Below are 14,403 nucleotides of genomic sequence, written 5' to 3'. Positions count from 1 at the left end.
GGGGAGAGGAGACAGTGCTTCGTTTAATTATCCCACTTCAGCCTGATTGCTGCAGTGGTATCTTAAAAGTGAAAAGATTTGGAAACTAGATTTCTGGTAATTAGCACTGAGAATATTGTAATGCCAGCAGCCTCTTTCACCGAGGATTTACTTCTCTGGGATGAAATTGCCAGGCTCTCACATCCTCTGATCTCCTCAGAGAACCAGCTCTCACACGTGCTGGCAGACAGCATCTCTGGGCTCAGGATCAGGGGCAGGTAGCAAAGAGGGGACTCTGTCTGTCGGGGCTGGGGAAGATCCATCTCGTCCTTCAGGAGGGAGCCCACGCTGCCAGTGCTACAGCAGAGTGTTTGCAGGCACTGCTGTCACCACATCCTGATGTGAAACTGCTGCCATTTACTGCCTTGGCTGAGGCTGGGGTCCAGCACACATAATAAGAGAGGAGCTTTAAGCAAGTAGTCAAGAGTGAAGGGAGTGTGAGTGTCAGATATTGATGATACAGCGTGCCCAGTCTGCAGCTGCACTACTGGGGGAAACCGAAAGAAAGTATCACAAAAGCAGCAGGCATCACAGATGGCCTTTCACTCTTTCCTGGACAAAAGATAGATTTAGGTAATAATTCACCTAATAAGAGATTAGGTAATAAAGAATTAGGCTGTATCAACCTTCCTGAGGAGCTGTGCTTGTAACACGGGCAATGGTAAAATATCAGCAAAAGCTGCAGCACACTCAGGCAGCAGACACTGTCTGAGACAGAGCAGAACAAACCATTTGGATCCCCAAAATGACTGCTCACATGAGACCACAACCTCCTGATCACTCCCTAGGTTTGTACCCATTTGGGGGGATATTTTGGAATATATCTTGGCACAAGCAGGCATGTGCATCAAAACCAAGGAGTTTGCCAAAGAGAAATAGAGGAAACTTGCTACCCACCAGCTGTGATCCTGGCCAGGAGCTTGGGCAATAGCACATAAACACCTGTTTTCATTTGCTGAGTGGTGCTGTGACACAGGGGTGAGCGGTGACATGAAGCTTTTCACCTGGCCGTGATCTGCTTTCAAAGCTCTGTAAACAGCTCTTAGCTGAAAATATCATCTAACTTTTTTTTTTTTTTTTTTTTCCCCTTTGTTGCACGCAGTTCATCCTCAGAGGAAGAAGAGCCCCTGTGCTCATCTGGGCTTGGGAGCAGCAGCTCCCTTGAACACAGCAGGCATTCAACCTGAGGCTGAGCAGGTTCAGGCACCGAGCCACGAAGCTGTAAGTGTGCAGGCTTGCCTTGCATAAAGAGGGAATTGTGAGTTGTTAACTGAGGGAGAGAGCTGCTGCTTGGAAATAAGAGAAAATGCATTAATAGAAATTCAATTTAAGAAAAAAAAGAAATAGCAGACCAGCCTAGTTAATTTCATAAGGATTCATGAGTAAAAAAGTAAGACCTTTAGTTAGGAAATAATTGCACACTTATGACCTGAGGCAACAGTCAGAACTTGCTGAAAACAAAATGGCACATGTCATTAAATTTAATAATGCTTAATTATAGAATCATAAATATTTGAGACTGGAAAGGCCCATCAAATCAGTTAAGTCCCCCTCCTTATCAATTCAAGACTGTTCCCATATGTTGCACATATGCTGGTATGTTTTCTACAGACTATTAGAACCCATTGTCAGGAGGATTTGCCTTAAATTCCGCAGTTTTCTCTTTCTTAATTTCATTCCATTACTCCCTGATATGCCTGCTTGTTTCCTGCTAAGTAATTCCTTTCCTTCCCTAGGGTGTGTGTGTGTCAGTCAAACATCTGTAGATGGTTGAAATGCCTCTCCTTAGTTATCACTTAGCCAAACTAGACATATTGATTTAGTTCTTTTAATCTTTCTCATGGGTAAATTCCTCTAGTCCCTTAATTATTTTGTTGCTCTTTTCTGAGCTCTGTCTTTCCAAACCCTTCTTGTAGTCACATTAAATGCAGTATCCTAGTTCTTGTCATCCAGAACCATGGAAAAATCAGGGGTGCTGTTGCGATGTGTCTGACCCACTATAATATTTTTCCCCTGATCTATCATGCTGAGCACCATGCAAGGCTGTAGAGAGGTCAAGACAACCTCTGTTTTTAAAACTCTGCCCTGCGGCTATTCCTTACGGTGCTGTCAGCAGGGAAGACATTTTGTCTTCTAAAACCTTAGCTCTGATAGTTTTTCCATCTGAAAAATATCTGGGCCAGGGGCAGCACCCAGGGACCTGCCCTGCCTGGGGGAACTTACACCTGGATCTTATAACTAAGTGTCAGAAACAAGGGCACACACTCTGTATTCCAGACTCCAACATTTTATTCTTATTCTTAATTTTCCATGTTTTAAGTACTACTACGTCTTCATCTACTTCAGCTTCTACCTCTTCTTCCTAATATTCCTATTCTTATTCTTTATCATTTTTTGGTTTCTGGAGGGTCTTATGCAGGTTTGGCGGGGGGGGGGGGGTTGGGGTTTTTTTCTTTCCTACAACTACTTCCTAAACACAACTTTCTTTTCTTTCGTTAGAATTGTGTGTGTTGCAGTCCAGCAGGCCGCCGTCGTGTCCTGGGAGCAACACCTCCTGTCTGTGTCCATTCCTCATGGCCAAAGTGCCCCAGGATCAGCATGGAGTCCTTTCCGGAGGAGAGGAAATGGCCTTGGAGTCCAGCAGGGAGGAGCTGGAGCCAGTGTCCCTGCAAAGGGCCAAGAGCCGTGTGGCTGTGGCCCTCGGGGACCCGGTGCAGGGGTGCCGCTGGCGGTGCCAGGCTGCCGCTGGGAGCCGATGACTTTCCAGGTGCCTTCCCGGCCGGACGATGGGCCGGGATGCGGCGCTGAGCCCCGGCAGTGAGGGTCCCCCTTCGGGTGCCGCTTTGGGCTGCCGTGTGCCCTCGGGGAGCCGCCCCAGGGGTGCTGCAGAGCGGCCGGGGCCGGCTCAGCACGCAGGGCCAGCGCAGGCCGGGGCAGCCCGTGCGGCTCCCTCGGGGCGCCGGGCAGGCCGCGGGGCAGCCGCCATCTGCAGCCCGGTGCTGCTGGCAGCGGGCGCTGATCCTGTGGCTGTGCCGCCAGGCAGGGGCAGTGGAACAGCCCCTGTAGCCCCTGCAGCACCCACAGCCCCCGCAGCCCCCGCAGTACCCGCAGTGCCCGCCTCAAGAGCGAGCGGCCTTTCCTGTGGGGAAGCAGCTGCCCAGGAGAAGAGACATCTTCCACCGTGGCTTGAACTGCCAGAGGGCCAGGCCCGGCACAGAGTTGCTCTTGCGGGCACAGCTCGGGCTCCTGGCACTCCACCCAAGCTTCTCGAGGGACAGGCAGCAGGATTCCCTCTTGGGCTAAATCTGCCAGTCTCTGCTGCCTGGCCTCTTCTCCTTCCTCGTGCAGCTCCAGGACGCTCACCTCATCCCAGTCATCGTCCTCCCGCTGCCAGGCCTTGAGCTGGCTGCACAGGATGTCGCAGTATTCCCTGCTGTCCTGAGCCAGCTCTCCATCACTGTCATCATCCCAGCTGGACCTGGAGGATTTTCTCTTTGCTTTGCCTCCAGGCACCTCCTGGCCATCCTGGCACAGCTCTTGCTTGCGGCAAGCTTCCCAGCCCAAGAGTGCCCCGTGGCTCGTGCCTTCTCCTGGGGACAGCCGCTGCTCAGGAGATTCTTCCCAATCTGAGAATTCCTGACAGTGATCGCTGTCCGCCTGCCACGGCTCCTGCTCCCTGCACTCATCCCACTCGGAGACAACTGGGGAGGGCTCTTGCTCCCTGCCCTCATCCCAGTCCCAGAAATGCCAGTAGCTCCCCCATACTTGGACCAGCTCTTGCTCAAGGCCTTCATCCCACTCAGAGAGCTCCTGGCAGCTCTGGGCTTCTCCTGGGGACAGCTGTGGCTCAGTGCAGGCTTCCCCTGGCGTCCCTTGCTGGAACTTGTTCATTTCTCCTCGGCAGAGCTCTGTCTCTTCCTCAGCGCAGGACTCCACGGCTCCTCTCCTCCCTCTGCTTGCCCTCTCAGCCTCCTCCTGCTGCTCCCTCAAGGCCTGGGCTCTCTGTGAGCCGGGCCAGGGCCTGGGGGGCTGGGACTTGGGCTTCGCCTTCTCCTCCTCTGTGCCTGCAGTCCTCTGGCGCACACAGGTACCTGGACACAGCCACTGTCCTGGGACTGACCCGGGCCCCACAAGCCCTCTATATACCCCCCAGCCGGGGCGGGGCTCTGCCATGTCACAATGGACTTTGGGCACCGCAAGGTCCCGCGTCACCACGGCCCCTGACGCACCGTGCCTGTGTCACAAAGGCCACCCCGGCACCCTGTGCCTGTGTCACAAAGGCCACCCCGGCACCCCGTGCCTGTGTCACAAAGGCCACCCCGGCACCCTGTGCCTGTGTCACAAAGGCCACCCCGGCACCCCGTGCCTGTGTCACAAAGGCCACCCCGGCACCCCTTCAACAGCCCAAGGCACCAGGAGCGGCCTGGAGCAGCCCAGGCCTTGGGGGATTGCAGCCCCTTCTTCTGAGCCGCTCCTTCAAATGATCAGGAGTGGCTGGGGCCAAGTGAAGGTGCAAAAGGAGACCGTGTGTGTCTTCATTTGAAAGACAGGGGCCTGCTAAGGGAGGCAGGAGGCTCCTTTGCAATGGAAAATGTAAACCCCCTCCCTCCCAATTATTATCCCTTTGAAAGGCACTCTCTGGCAAAGATAGGAGGACAGGAAGAACAGTTTGTGCTGCTTTTGCATGAATTGCTATTTGGTGAGCAGGGAAGAAGCCCCCCATGGAAATGATTTTCCTGAGAGGAGCTGCTAAGCGAGAGCTGCCCCTGTGCCAAGCAAAATCCAAGAGCTGGCTAGCTGTGGGAACTGACTACCTATTAAAGCATTTAAAAAGCTGGATCCACCTCGGTGAGATTGACATTTTGCAGACAGGCAAGCCCGGGAAATCTCTCTCTTGCTTCCACCTTTGAGGAGGTACCCGGCTGCCGGTCGGGCCGGGCCCCGCTGCACTGCGGCCCTTGCAGTCGTGCTGACAGTGGCCACAACAATCCTTAAAGCTTCAGGGTCCCCTGACACCCGGGCAACCGAGGAGGAAATTAAAGGAGGGGGTTCGCTGGAGTCCCCAAAACCAACTGGAATAGGAAAATCAAGTAGGGATGAGGCCCATAAAGCCTGCTCAGCACAGGAGCAAAGTGCAAAGACCAGGCCTAGGGGCAGACACAACAATATCTAGGGGAGGTGTGAGGGCGCAGTCTGAGGGCATGGGTCCAGACACAGACTGGGGTTAGAAAGATGCAAAATACTGTGACAAATTGCAACCAATTGGGGGAGAGACATGGGAAGATTCTAGAAACATAACTTTCAGTGGGGTGACTTGATGAACACATGAATTGCCATCAAGCCTTTGGCAAGTGCTTCCCAAGGTTTGAATTTAAAGCCTGCTGCTTCAGGGCTGAAGTCTTTCTGGCCCTGTGTCCCAGAAGGGCTGAATCGCACAGGCTCGGCCTGGCGGGGCCGGGCTGGCCCCAGCAGTGACCGGGTTGGGACGGGAGGCTGCGGGACCCCGGTCGAGGCCGGGCCGGACCACGGCTGCTCACACCTTGCCGAGCCTAAGCCGTGCCCCGCTGCCGGCCCCCGCTGAGCTGGAGTCCGCTGGGCTCCGGGAGGAGCTCCGGGTGGGTCCAGGCCCCCTCGGCCACGGCCCGTGCAGCACATGGTAATTGAAAGAAATTGGCCAGGAGACAAGACTCCGGTTTGATGCCTTTATTAGGATTCAGCTCTTGGGGTGGGGGGGGCCCAAGGGGTTGTTTGCATCACGGCCATTCCCACACTGTCAGCTCTAAGGAGGAGACACAATTCAGCTTTGCAGCACACACTGCAGAGCTGGGGCTTCCACCCTCATGAGAGTAGCCAGGGACCTGTCGTCCTGGTTTGCTGTCTAGGGCTGTCAGTCCTTTCCTGTCCTCTTTAGGTCATGGTGATGCAGGAAGATGGTTTCTAAGCAGGTTTAGGTGATGCAGGGAGATGATCTTGCATCATAGCTTGCTCAAATACATTTCCTTGTCCTTTTATTCCTCTGTTAGCTCGTTGTTTTGGTGTCCTGCATGCCTTAGTTTGTATATTACTGGGTTACACAGCTTCCTGGGAGTTTCTTTGTTCTAGTGTGGCACAGGGACCATGGGAGTTGCCTCTTCTGTGGCACACCTTTCTAATGGGTTGCTTTTGTTAGTTGGATTTAGCCCCCATGGGAGCAGCTCTGTTACAAGGCAGCAGGGAAGTAAGGGGAAAGGGTACAGGAATGTCTCCTAAGAACCTTAAAACACTTCAGAAACTGGTAAGTAATTAACATTACTAATAACCATCAGAGTAAACAAGGGGTACAAGGTTTACAAATGGGATAAGAACATTAACTGTACATAACTAAACACAGTATTTTATCCGGGGTGGATTTCTTGAGAGATTTTATTCATGACATGTGCCTGCAAGGATGCAGCACCTCTCTGAGCTGGGGGAGCGGCCAGGGCTGCACAGGGGGATGTTGTTGGCAGCTCCATGAGGACGCTCTGGGACGCTGCCCTGGGGTGTCCAGCGCAGTGGGGATGGATCAGCCCCTGCTCTGCTGCTCCTTCCCATCTCCCCCAGGGACCTTGCAGAGCCCCAGCCATGCTGTTTGCCCCCAGCCTGCCCACGGCCAGCCTGGGGCTGCTCACGGGGGTTTTCTGTGCTGAGCTTTGGCCTGGCCGTGTTCTTGAGAGAGCCTGGGCAAGGAGCCTGGAGCCCCCAGGCCCTGCCCTGAGGCGTCAGCGCTGCCCCAGCAGTGCCCATGGCCTGTCCCTGCTGCAGCCCCGGCACTGCCACCCCCAGGGCTGTGCCCGGCCCCGAGAGCACTCAGGCCCTGCAGCAACACCAGGGCCAGGAGGGCAGCGGGGCAGTGGCACGGGAGCAGCACTGGCAACACCAAGTGCTGCTGCTCCTGGCCACAGCTGCTGTGCCAGCACTGATCTGCCCCCAGCTCTGCACACAGACACTGCTGCTGCAGCTCCAGAGAAGGGAACAAAAGAGGAATCTCTGGAGAAAACTTTGCTGGGAGATCCTTTAGTTCATTTAAAACCACCAAGAGCACAGGCCCTCATTGATACAGTGTGTTGCCCTGGGGAAGGTAGAAAGAAACAAAATGAGAAATGGTGCGGACAATGACATTTTATTGAAGACAGTTTTAAAAACCTAAAACAAAGAAAAAGAACCTTCAAAATTAAACCAACCTGCCAGAACTATCAAACATGACTTTTATTACATGTGATTTGGAGAAATTGGGCAGCAGTTTAATGTTTTTTTAAACCATCCAGTCATCAGTGTCCACACTACAGCCTTGAGCTCCTGGTTCCTCAGGCTGTAGATGAGGGGGTTCAGGACTGGAGGCACCACTGAGTACAGAACAGATAGGGCCAAATCCAGGGATGGGGAAGAGATGGAGGGAGGCTTCAGGTAGGCAAATGTACCAGTGCTGATGAACAGGGAGACCACAGCCAGGTGAGGGAGGCAGGTGGAAAAGGCTTTGTGCCGTCCCTGCTCAGAGGGGATCCTCAGCACAGCCCTGAAGATCTGCACATAGGAGAAAACAATGAACACAAAACATCACAATAATAAACTGCCAGTAACCACAAGAAACTCAATTTCCCTGAGGTGGGATTTGGAGCAGGACAGTTTGAGGATATGTGGTATTTCACAGAAGAACTGGCCCAGGTCATTGCCCTGGCACAGGGGCAGGGAAAATGTATTGGCCGTGTGCATGAGAGCATTGAGAAAGCCACTGGCCCAGGCAGCTGCTGCCATGTGGGCACAAGCTCTGCTGCCCAGGAGGGTCCCGTAGTGCAGGGGTTTGCATATGGACACGTAGCGGTCGTAGCACATGATGGTCAGCAGGGAAAGCTCTGCTGAGATGAAGAACACAAAACAAAAGACCTGTGCAATACATCCTGTGTAGGAGATGGTCCTGGTGTCCCAGAGGGAATTGTGCATGGCTTTGGGCACAGTGGTGCAGATGGAGCCCAGGTCAGTGAGGGCCAGGTTGAGCAGGAAGAAGAACATGGGGCTGTGCAGGTGGTGGCTGCAGGCTACGGCGCTGATGATGAGGCCGTTGCCCAGGAGGGCAGCCAGGGAGATGCCCAGGAAGAGGCAGAAGTGCAGGAGCTGCAGCTGCCGCGTGTCTGCCAATGCCAGCAGGAGGAAGTGGCTGATGGAGCTGCTGTTGGACATTTGCTGTGGCTGCACATGGGGACCTGTTCATGAAGAAAAAGAGCAGTGACAAATCAGGAGAGGCTGGGACACACCCACCCTTGTTCCTGCTCTGGGAAAACTTCACCCAGGTCCCTGACTGAGCTCCAGCTGTGCTGTCTGAGTGTGCCAGGAGCAACCAGGCCTGTGCCTGGGGGCTCTCCAGGAGCCATCCCTGCCCTGCTGCCCTGGGTTTGTGGCCATGCAGGAGAGGGACAAGGCTGGAAATTCAGGATTTGTCAAGGGCATCACTCCTAATGCAGAAGGGCTTGTTGCCATCTGCACACACACTTCTAAAGTATAGCAGGAGTTGGTTTTAGGAATTGTTTTACTGCCCAGAGATCATTCCTGGTTCTCTGAGGTCAGAAATCCCCAGCATTTCTGCTGCACTCAGAATTTCCCACTGAGAGATGTGAGAGGCAAAGGATTCCCTGTGGCTTAGGGAAGGTGAGGGGCTGGATGGGCTTGTTCCCAACTGCCCTGGGTTTGCACCTTTGGCTGGAATCAGAGCACAATCACACTCCTGTGTCACCCTGGCATAAACCAGACCCTGCCCAGAGCAGAGGGATCCCTGAATGTCTCACCCTCTCTAAAGGTCTCTGGGCAAGGGCTCAGCACCCCCCTCTGCCAAGGACACTCACGGCTCCCTTGGCAGAGCCAACAGCATTTCCTCAGCTGTGGCATCTCTGCCCTTCCCCGTGGGACATTCAGGGAACTCTGAGAGGCTCTGGCACAGATTTGCAGCCAGGAGGGCAGCTCAGAGCTTGGAAGGACACAGCAAGGAGATCCCCAGGTGTGCCCATGATGGGATCTCAGGGAGGGGGCTCAGCTCATTCCCCTTTCCCATAGACTGCTTTGCCCACAGCCCCACAGGTCACAGGGAAGCTGGGACACCCCATTCCCATGGACACACCTGCCTGGCAGCAATCCCAAGGGCAGGGCCTGACTCAGCTGCTGCAGATGCCAGAGCCTCCCTGAGAGCCCCAGGTACCAATGACAATATCAGAGCAGTGCATTTAGGCTGTTTAGGAGGCTCCCAGCAGAGAGACTGAGCACCAAACTTACAATTCTGGCATCTCTGTAAATGTTCCAACATTACTTTGCTGTTCCTGGTGTGTCCCTTTCAACTCAGAATGTTCTGTGATTTTGGGATTACAATTCCTCTTCTGCTTCTCTCATCCCCCTGTTGCCTATAATCAAAAGAGAAAAATAACTGTCTGCAAGAGTGTTAGAACAGTAAAGAAAAAACAGCTTTATTGGAAACTTCCAGGTGTCCCAGTAGGGATGAGGCACACCCAGCCCCTTATTTCAGCAATTTATTAAGATTAATTCATTAGGATATTTAACAGAAACATTCAATAGGAGATTCAGCTGCCCCAGTTACACACCCCTGGGTCAACCCATTGGAGTAGGTCCAAGGGTTTCTTTGCCCCAGTTTTTGTTATGACTGCTCACATTCTGGTTACAAAACAAAATGTTCTTCTTGTAGCTCCTCTCCCTAATGATAAGACAATATGGTATTTCAGAAATCTAATTAGAAGATGAGTTTATTGTTCTAAAATCTAAGAGAAAGGTTAAGAAACATACTAGATTTAATTAGGGATAATAGATATATAAGTATATAATAGAAGTTTTATAGCGTTAATTAAGGATTATAATTTTACAACTATATAATAATAGTTTACAGATCTAAAAATACATTAAACATATATAAAAAGCAAAAATCTTTTTGTCATCATCTCAACTTTTCCACCCTGCTTGAAGAAAGAAATTGAAAATAGTCTCAGGAAAGCTCCTGATCTTTACAGCAATCCCAGTCTCACCTTCTTTTGGGAAGTGTCCTCTGGACCTGTGCCCAGGCAGGACTGGAGCTGGGAGCAGCCCTGCCCCACACAGCCCCTCTCAGCAGCAGCCCCTGCCCTGCTCAGGGTGGCTCCTTCCCCCCACAGCTTCTCCCCAGCGCTGGGAGCAGCTCCCCGGGCCGGCTGAGAGCTGTCCCTGGCAGGCAGCAGAGTCCCTGCCCCAGCACAGCGCCCTGGGCTGCAGGACCCTGCTCTGCAGGACAGCCCTGGGCACCCCTGGCTGCTCTGCACAAGGGACAGGCAGAGAATGTACTCACAGAGTCTGTAGGCACTGGCATGTTCCAGCTTTAGGAGATGCCTCCAGGAGCTGCAGCTGCATTGTCCTGCAGCCAGAGGCTTCCTGTGCCAAGGGCTGGCAGGGATTCTGCCCCAGGCACTTCTCAGCCCCTTCCCAGCCCTGACTGATTGAAGCTCTCTGTGCCTCTGGGCTGTGCCCAGGGTGGCTGCAGGCAGTGCCCCAGCCCTGCTGGGCTGGCAGAAGAGCTGCTCAGCAAGAGAAATGTGCTTTTGAAGCTCTTCTTGGTTTCCAGGAGCTGCCTCTGTGCCAGGAGCCCGGCCCAGCTCAGCAGCACAGACACAGCAGCAGGACTTTAATGAGCCTCTTGGGGCTTTGTGCTGAGGCCCTGAACATCAGTCCCTGACAGGGGGGGGAAGAAACCTCTCAAGAACTCCAAGTCAGAATCCAACTCCAAAGTTTCTTTCACTTTTAATGGGTCCCACTGAGGGATGTGACTGAGAAAGTGTCCCCAGGCCCCAGGCAGAGCAGAGAACTGGAGGCACTGATGACAGCTGGGGACAAAGAGAAGCCAAGGCTTGGTGCCCTGGGCCACAGCAGCCAATGCTGTGCCAGCAAGGGCTGTGAGGAGACACCTTGTCCTGAGGCCCTGGGGCCTCCTGGCACAGCCCCAGCAAGGCTGGCCACTGTCACCCCCTTGGCCTGCCCTCAGCATCCCCCCTAGCCCACATGCCAGTGGCCTCAGGGATCTGCTGGAAGGAGTCCCTGGGGAGCCTTGCTCAGGAATGGCCCTGGGGGCTCCTTCATGCTCCCAGGGACTGCAGCTTTTTCAAAGGACTTTGGCTTTTGCCTTGGAGTCTCTGAGAGCTTTGTGCAATCCTGGCCTCCAATTATCTGCTGTAATTAGTCCCTTGAGAGCCTTTGTCAGTAACAACACTCAGTGGGGCTCATTAATGCTTCAAGGTACTTCAGGTTCTTAAGGCACTTTCCTTTTTCCTTCCCACACTGAGTCTCTGAGAAGTTTGTGCAATCCTGGCCCCAATTATCTGCTTTAATGAGTCCCTTGGGAGCTTTGCATTGACACTCAGTGGGGCTCATCAATACTTTGAGATACTCAGGGAGTTTTCAGCTACTTTGGATTTTCCTTCCCACACTGAGTCTCTGGGAGGTTTTTGTGCAATCCTGGCCTCCAGTTCTCTCCTCCAAGGAGTCCTTGAGGAGCCTGTGTTGGGGATGGGCCTCAGTGGGACCCATTAATGCCTCGAGAAACTTTGGGTTTTTCCTCTGACTTTGACTCCTGGAAAGGTTTGTGCAATCTCCTCTCAGGCCCTGAGGTTCAAGGGCTCAGCTCCAAATGCACCACGGGGCTCATTAGGATCAAGCAAGTCCTAACAAACCATGGCTGTGCCTTGATTTCCCTCTGGTCTGGTGCAGTTCTTGGGAAAGTTTCCTACAATAGTTCTGGAGAAATAGTTCAAAGAGCTTCTAAGAAATATGTATTCCTATTTAAAAGGGTATGTTTTATTCCTGTTCTCTTTAGAGCAGAGGTGATTGCAGCATTCAGTGACGGATATTGATCCAGGGTCTCTCCTAAGGAGGTGTGGCCAGGTCAGAGAAGCTGTGCCTTGAGGTCTGACCCAGTGGGGACAACCTTGCTCCACATTCCCCAGCCCCATCCTGTCTCTCCTCACTCTCCTGGGACCTGCTTTGCTCACAGAACTGGCTGCACTCAGGCAAAGAGGGGTTTTCCTTCTTTGATTTTAGCAATCTAAAACTGCTGAGTTTCCCCATGGAAAACAGACACCCTCCTCAAGTGTGTGCCAAGCCCAAGGTGCCACCAAGGAGGTTCCCCTTCCCCAAGGCAGAGCCACACAAGGAATGTTTCAGACACACAGGGAGTTCTACAATAAACACAGCCCCAGAGTTGGCTGAAGGCAGAATTAGAGCAGCTGCTGAAGGACAGACAAGCTTTGAACTCCTTGCAGCTGAAAGCACCAAGTGGGTTGTTGGGAGGTGAGTGAGTGAGGCAAGAGTGAGGGAAGGGAAATGCAGAGAGCCCTGGAAGTGTTTCTGTGCAGACAGGCTGCTGCAAGGGCAGGGTTGGACTTCTCTGGGGGGAACTGTGAGGGAGGTCGGGGCAGAGTGACCTCCCCAGTGACCTCGAGATGTCACACAGCCACCTGGGATGTCACATCCCACTCAGTGGTGTCACACAACCTGCCCTGGGATGTCACACCACCATTCTGTGAAGTCACATCTCTTCCCATATGCCACAAAATCACCTCGTGATTTCACACAGCGTTCTGTGATGTCACACAGCCACATTTGATGTCATAGTTCATTCTGTGATGTCACAGTCAGCACTGTGATGTCATACAACCTGTCCTGAGATGTCACATGGCTTTTCTATGATGTCACTGCCCACTGTAGGATTTCATATCACCACCATGTGACTTGACAGCCTGTTCTGTGATGTCTCACAACCAACCAGTGATATCACAATCCACCCTGTGGTGGCTCTGTCATGTCACAACCTGCTCTGTGATGTCAGAATCCTTTCTGTAATGATGTACATTCGACCTCTGATGTCATAGTCATGTCTCTGATGTCACAACCCACTAAGTAACATCACCCAGCCCACTCTGTGATGTCATACAGCCACACTGTGACATCACACACCTCTTTCTGATGTCACAGAATCCCCTCTATGACGCTGTAGTTGCTCAGTGACCTCACACAACAAACTCTGTCATGTCACAGCCCCATCTGTGACCTCACACAGCCCACTCAGAGCTGTCACACAGCACCTTTCTGACATCACAGCTGCTCTGGGGCTCCAGGACACAGCCACAGAGGTGCTGCTGGGACACAGCCCCCTCTGGCACATCCCACAGCCCCTGCCAGTGCTGAGCCCCTGGCAGCTCTGTCTGGGCCTGCTCTCTGTGTCCCTGAGCTGCCCTGGCAGGGCCCCAGCCCTGCTGGGCTGTGCTCAGGAGCTGCTCCTGGCCAGAGCTGTCTCTCTGCAGCGCTGCCCTTGCCAGGAGCTGCCTCTGGGCCAGGAGCCCGGCCCAGCTCAGCAGCACAGACACAGCACCAGCACTTTCATCACCCTCTCGGGCCTTTGGGGCTCTTGGCATCACACTCAGTCCCTCAGAGTGTGCTCCAGAAACTCCTCAAGAGCTCCAAGTCAGATGGAAACACTGAAGTTTCTTGTAGTTGAAATGAGAGACACGAGTGAGAAAGCGTCCCCAGGTTCCAGGCAGAGCAGAAGACTGGAGGCCCTGATGGCAGCTGGGGACAAGCAAGGGAAAGGTGTCTGTGGTGCTGAGCAAAGCTGGATGTGTTTCAGGAATGGCAAGGGCCAAGGGCTGAGCCCCAGCCCCTGGCAAGGCAGATGCTGTCCCTCCCTCATTGCTCAGGGCTCTTCCCGGGCCACTGGCATGTGGGGATGTGCAATGCCAAGGGCAGCACCATGGGGCGGCCCCTGCCAGGCTGCTGAGCAGGGACAAGGAGGCAATGAGGCCCCAGGGCTGCCAGGGTCACTTGTCCCCTGCTGGCCTCAGGCCCAGGGCCAGCAGCCATGGCCAAAGGGCTGCACAAGTTGCGTCAGGCAGGGCCTTGCAGCTTCACAGTCCAGGGCCCTCAACCTCTACCTGCTGCTTATGTGATGAGGCCTCCAAATCCCATCCTGGGAGATTTTTGGGTTCTCTACATGGTTTGTAAAAATGGAAACACTGGTCAAAATTATTTTCTACCAAATCTTCCAGTGACAGAAAAAGGATCAGTATCTTTAAAGTGAACAAGAATGGATTTAGATTTGTTAGAAGGAGGAAATATTTTACAATGAGAATGGCACGAAACTGTAACTGCTTTTCCAGAGAAATGGATGCCACATCCCAGGACTGCTCCCAGAGCAGGAGCTCTGTGCAACCTGACACAGTGAAAGCCCCTCCCCTCCCCAAGGATGGAATTGCTGTTGTGTGGGTTCTCTGATGTGCTGGGTGCCCTCACAACCCTCCTGGCCAGAATGTCTGCTGAGGGCCAGCCAGGCTG

The 14,403-nt window shown here is 53.3% G+C and overlaps 1 protein-coding gene across 1 annotated transcript; it reads right to left on the bottom strand.

The window, feature by feature from the left end:
- Window positions 1-7,164: 7,164 nt before the first annotated feature.
- On the bottom strand, window positions 7,165-11,365 carry LOC147645338 (olfactory receptor 14C36-like). Its single transcript, XM_086874875.1, has 3 exons — window positions 10,373-11,365; window positions 9,319-9,443; window positions 7,165-8,258 (listed from the first exon to the last, which is right to left on the bottom strand). Exons 2-3 carry the CDS (start codon window positions 9,347-9,349, stop codon window positions 7,615-7,617), a joined length of 675 nt encoding a protein of 224 aa, XP_086731001.1. The 5' UTR covers window positions 9,350-9,443; window positions 10,373-11,365; the 3' UTR covers window positions 7,165-7,614.
- Window positions 11,366-14,403: the final 3,038 nt, after the last annotated feature.

The sequence above is a fragment of the Cyanistes caeruleus genome, unplaced genomic scaffold (assembly GCF_971803275.1).
Source record: "Cyanistes caeruleus unplaced genomic scaffold, bCyaCae1.hap1.1 HAP1_SUPER_30, whole genome shotgun sequence".
In the NCBI taxonomy this organism is placed as follows: Eukaryota; Metazoa; Chordata; class Aves; order Passeriformes; family Paridae; genus Cyanistes; species Cyanistes caeruleus.
Note: the sequence above shows the minus strand (reverse complement) of the source record. Positions and strands in the feature narration are given on the sequence as shown.